Raw genomic sequence first — 2,545 nt, forward strand, 5'->3', positions numbered from 1 at the left:
GTAACAGCAAAATTAAATGACTGTCTTAATTGCTTTGTTACAAAGAGAAATGTATTTGTTTAAAGTTCAAGTTTGACAAAGTAAGCTTTTGTTCAATTTCAGTTCGACTTCCCTACTTCTTGTTGTTGCTTCATGCTAATAACCTTTATGATCTCTTCGCTATCTTGATGACGTTCACAAACTAACGAGATAATTAAATATCTTTTACTTTTAAGTACCTGCCCATTGAAAAAAAACTGAAACTCAGAATATAATAATGGTTTGTAACAAGACTCTTTTTCACCTGAAACAGAAAAAAATAACTTTCAGAGGTTCAGTTATGTAGCTCGTGGCAAAATGCAGCTTAACTACTCTTGGTCAACATATGATATGATAGCTTAAAAATATATAACGATCTATTTTGATAATAAAAATATTTTATGTTTTGACGTTTTTGAGGGACTATTTTAAGGAAATTATATATATATTTTTCTTTTTTTTTTGTAAACACGTTATTCGTATCTCAAGAATTATTATAAAATGTTTAGAAATAAGTGTTGGAAATGATGGATTTTTTTATTCGTCCTCGATTAAAGATTTCAATAAACTGGCCACATGGAATATATATGGAATGAGATTTAGAAAATAGGCTTGGCAATTCTAAGTGGTTAGGGCGTTTGACTCACAATCTGCGGGTTGTGGGTTCGAATTCCCTTCCCACCTAAGTTGTGGACATTATAATTTATGATCAATCATACTGTTAGTTGGTAAAGTAATAGCCCAGCTGTTGGCCTTCCCACTGCTAACAGACAGCGCTCGTGAAGCTTTGCACGAAAATTAAAATAATCCAAACTCATAGTCTGTCTTGTTAAAACATGGAATATGCTCCACCACCAATAAAACTTTTCCTTGTACTTATAAACCATTGCTTGCTTACCTATTATTATTATATTAGTATAATTTGCTTCCTTACTCAAGTATCATAAATGTATAACTTGTATAAAAGCAGTTGTGTTCATGACAGTTAATAAGATAACATACAAACTTAATAATAAAAATTAGAATGTTAACTAAACATAAGTATGATAAATTTGCAGTTTTTAAGTTACTTTAAGATTATCAGTTGGAATTATACCTATCTATAAAATATACCGTAACACAATCTTTTTCCACCTTACTTAATGATATTCCACATTTAATCGATTATTAAATGGAATATTTTATGAATTCATTTAATTGTAGTTTAAAACCCAGGAATATATCTGGTTCACTTAGTTTGTAGCAGTTTTAGTCTAAAAATTGTATCATTTTGCCTAATTCGTGGAACATAGTTGTGGTTTCATACAATGATCTTGGTTATTAATGATTTCCCAAGAAAATGTTTTTGTGATATCCAGTCGTGCTAGTGAATTATTCATATGGTGTTATGGCATAAAATCAAAATGCGAAATTGTTATCAGTTGTACATTTATTTTATATTTATTATTCAGTAATTTAAAGTAGAAACATATAATAAACACATTGTTTAATATTAAACAAATATATTTTGAAATGATTAGATAGTTTTATTCAAAGTTTGTCAGAGCGAGCAGTCAAATACAGAAATTACGATCCTTTTTCTCTTTTTACTTCAAATTAATACAGACTAAAAAAAGACAGATAAATAATTGTAAAATAGGACTTTCGATGTTTGAAATAAATCTTAAATTAATAAAATAAACTAAATTTTTTTTCTATGTTCATACTATAGCTTCTGAAAAACCTGAGATTATATTTATAGCCATCAGTAAGTAAGAGATCACACGATATTAGCAAAACATTATTTCTTGAAAATGTCCTTCAACAGTGGCCTTTGGAACTATATATTGAAACAATTTTCAATTATCTCTTCTTCTTTCGAAATGCAGGCACTTCATAATTTACAATCCAAGCAAAAATATCACGAGAACAGTACAGTTACTTAAAGTGGCTTGATTCATACTACAGTAGATTTAACATTTCCTTTTTCGTCAAACAGAAGACATTGCAGTACCCCATCCGACTGTGCCACATGTATCCAGCTGAAAAAAAAATAATGGCCAAATTGGGTGACAGAATTTTAAAATCAATACAACTTATTTTTTCTTTGTTGAGACGTAGTAAACAGTTATTGAAAAATATGAGTCTGAGAAGGTATGTAATATGAATCACTGAATTAATTCTATATCATAGTAAAGAAATGCCATATTTTTATTTAATTTTACTGAACACTTGAATGAAAAGAGTGTGATAAGGTTCAAGTTTACTTATGACCAAGCTCGGTAAACAAGATTAATATATTTCTACTGAGATTGTATAAACTTTTCCCACCGACATTTTATTAGCTGAAATATTTATATTGAGACTAGTGAGTACTAGAATAAAAACAAAATAGTTAACTCAAACAAATGACACAAAATTAACTTACTGGGTAATTTAAGTTACGGTTTCCTTCTTGTAAAGTGGTTTTAATGTTGTGTATTGGTGAATCTTCCATTGGAAGCCCATAATATGGACTAAGCTCTCTTCTTCGAGGTATCTTGCCATT

The 2,545-nt window shown here is 29.2% G+C and overlaps 1 protein-coding gene across 3 annotated transcripts in view; it reads right to left on the minus strand.

Moving 5' to 3' along the window:
• Window positions 1-1,569: 1,569 nt before the first annotated feature.
• LOC106467809 (nephrin-like) overlaps window positions 1,570-2,545 on the minus strand; it is a 102,935-nt gene continuing 101,959 nt past the window's right edge. For 2 of the 3 annotated variants that reach the window (XM_022396005.1, XM_022396004.1), the window contains 2 exons: window positions 2,426-2,545; window positions 1,570-2,039 (listed from right to left, as the gene is read on the minus strand). The exon at window positions 2,426-2,545 is cut by the window's right edge and continues 1 nt beyond it. In XM_022396005.1, the coding sequence (XP_022251713.1) occupies window positions 1,989-2,039; window positions 2,426-2,545 (171 nt within the window). In that variant the 3' untranslated portion in view covers window positions 1,570-1,988. Of the gene's footprint in view, window positions 2,040-2,425 lie in introns of those variants that run through there. The other variant, XM_022396006.1, reaches the window with a different exon arrangement.

Source organism: Limulus polyphemus, unplaced genomic scaffold, assembly GCF_000517525.1.
Source record: "Limulus polyphemus unplaced genomic scaffold, Limulus_polyphemus-2.1.2 Scaffold2749, whole genome shotgun sequence".
In the NCBI taxonomy this organism is placed as follows: Eukaryota; Metazoa; Arthropoda; class Merostomata; order Xiphosura; family Limulidae; genus Limulus; species Limulus polyphemus.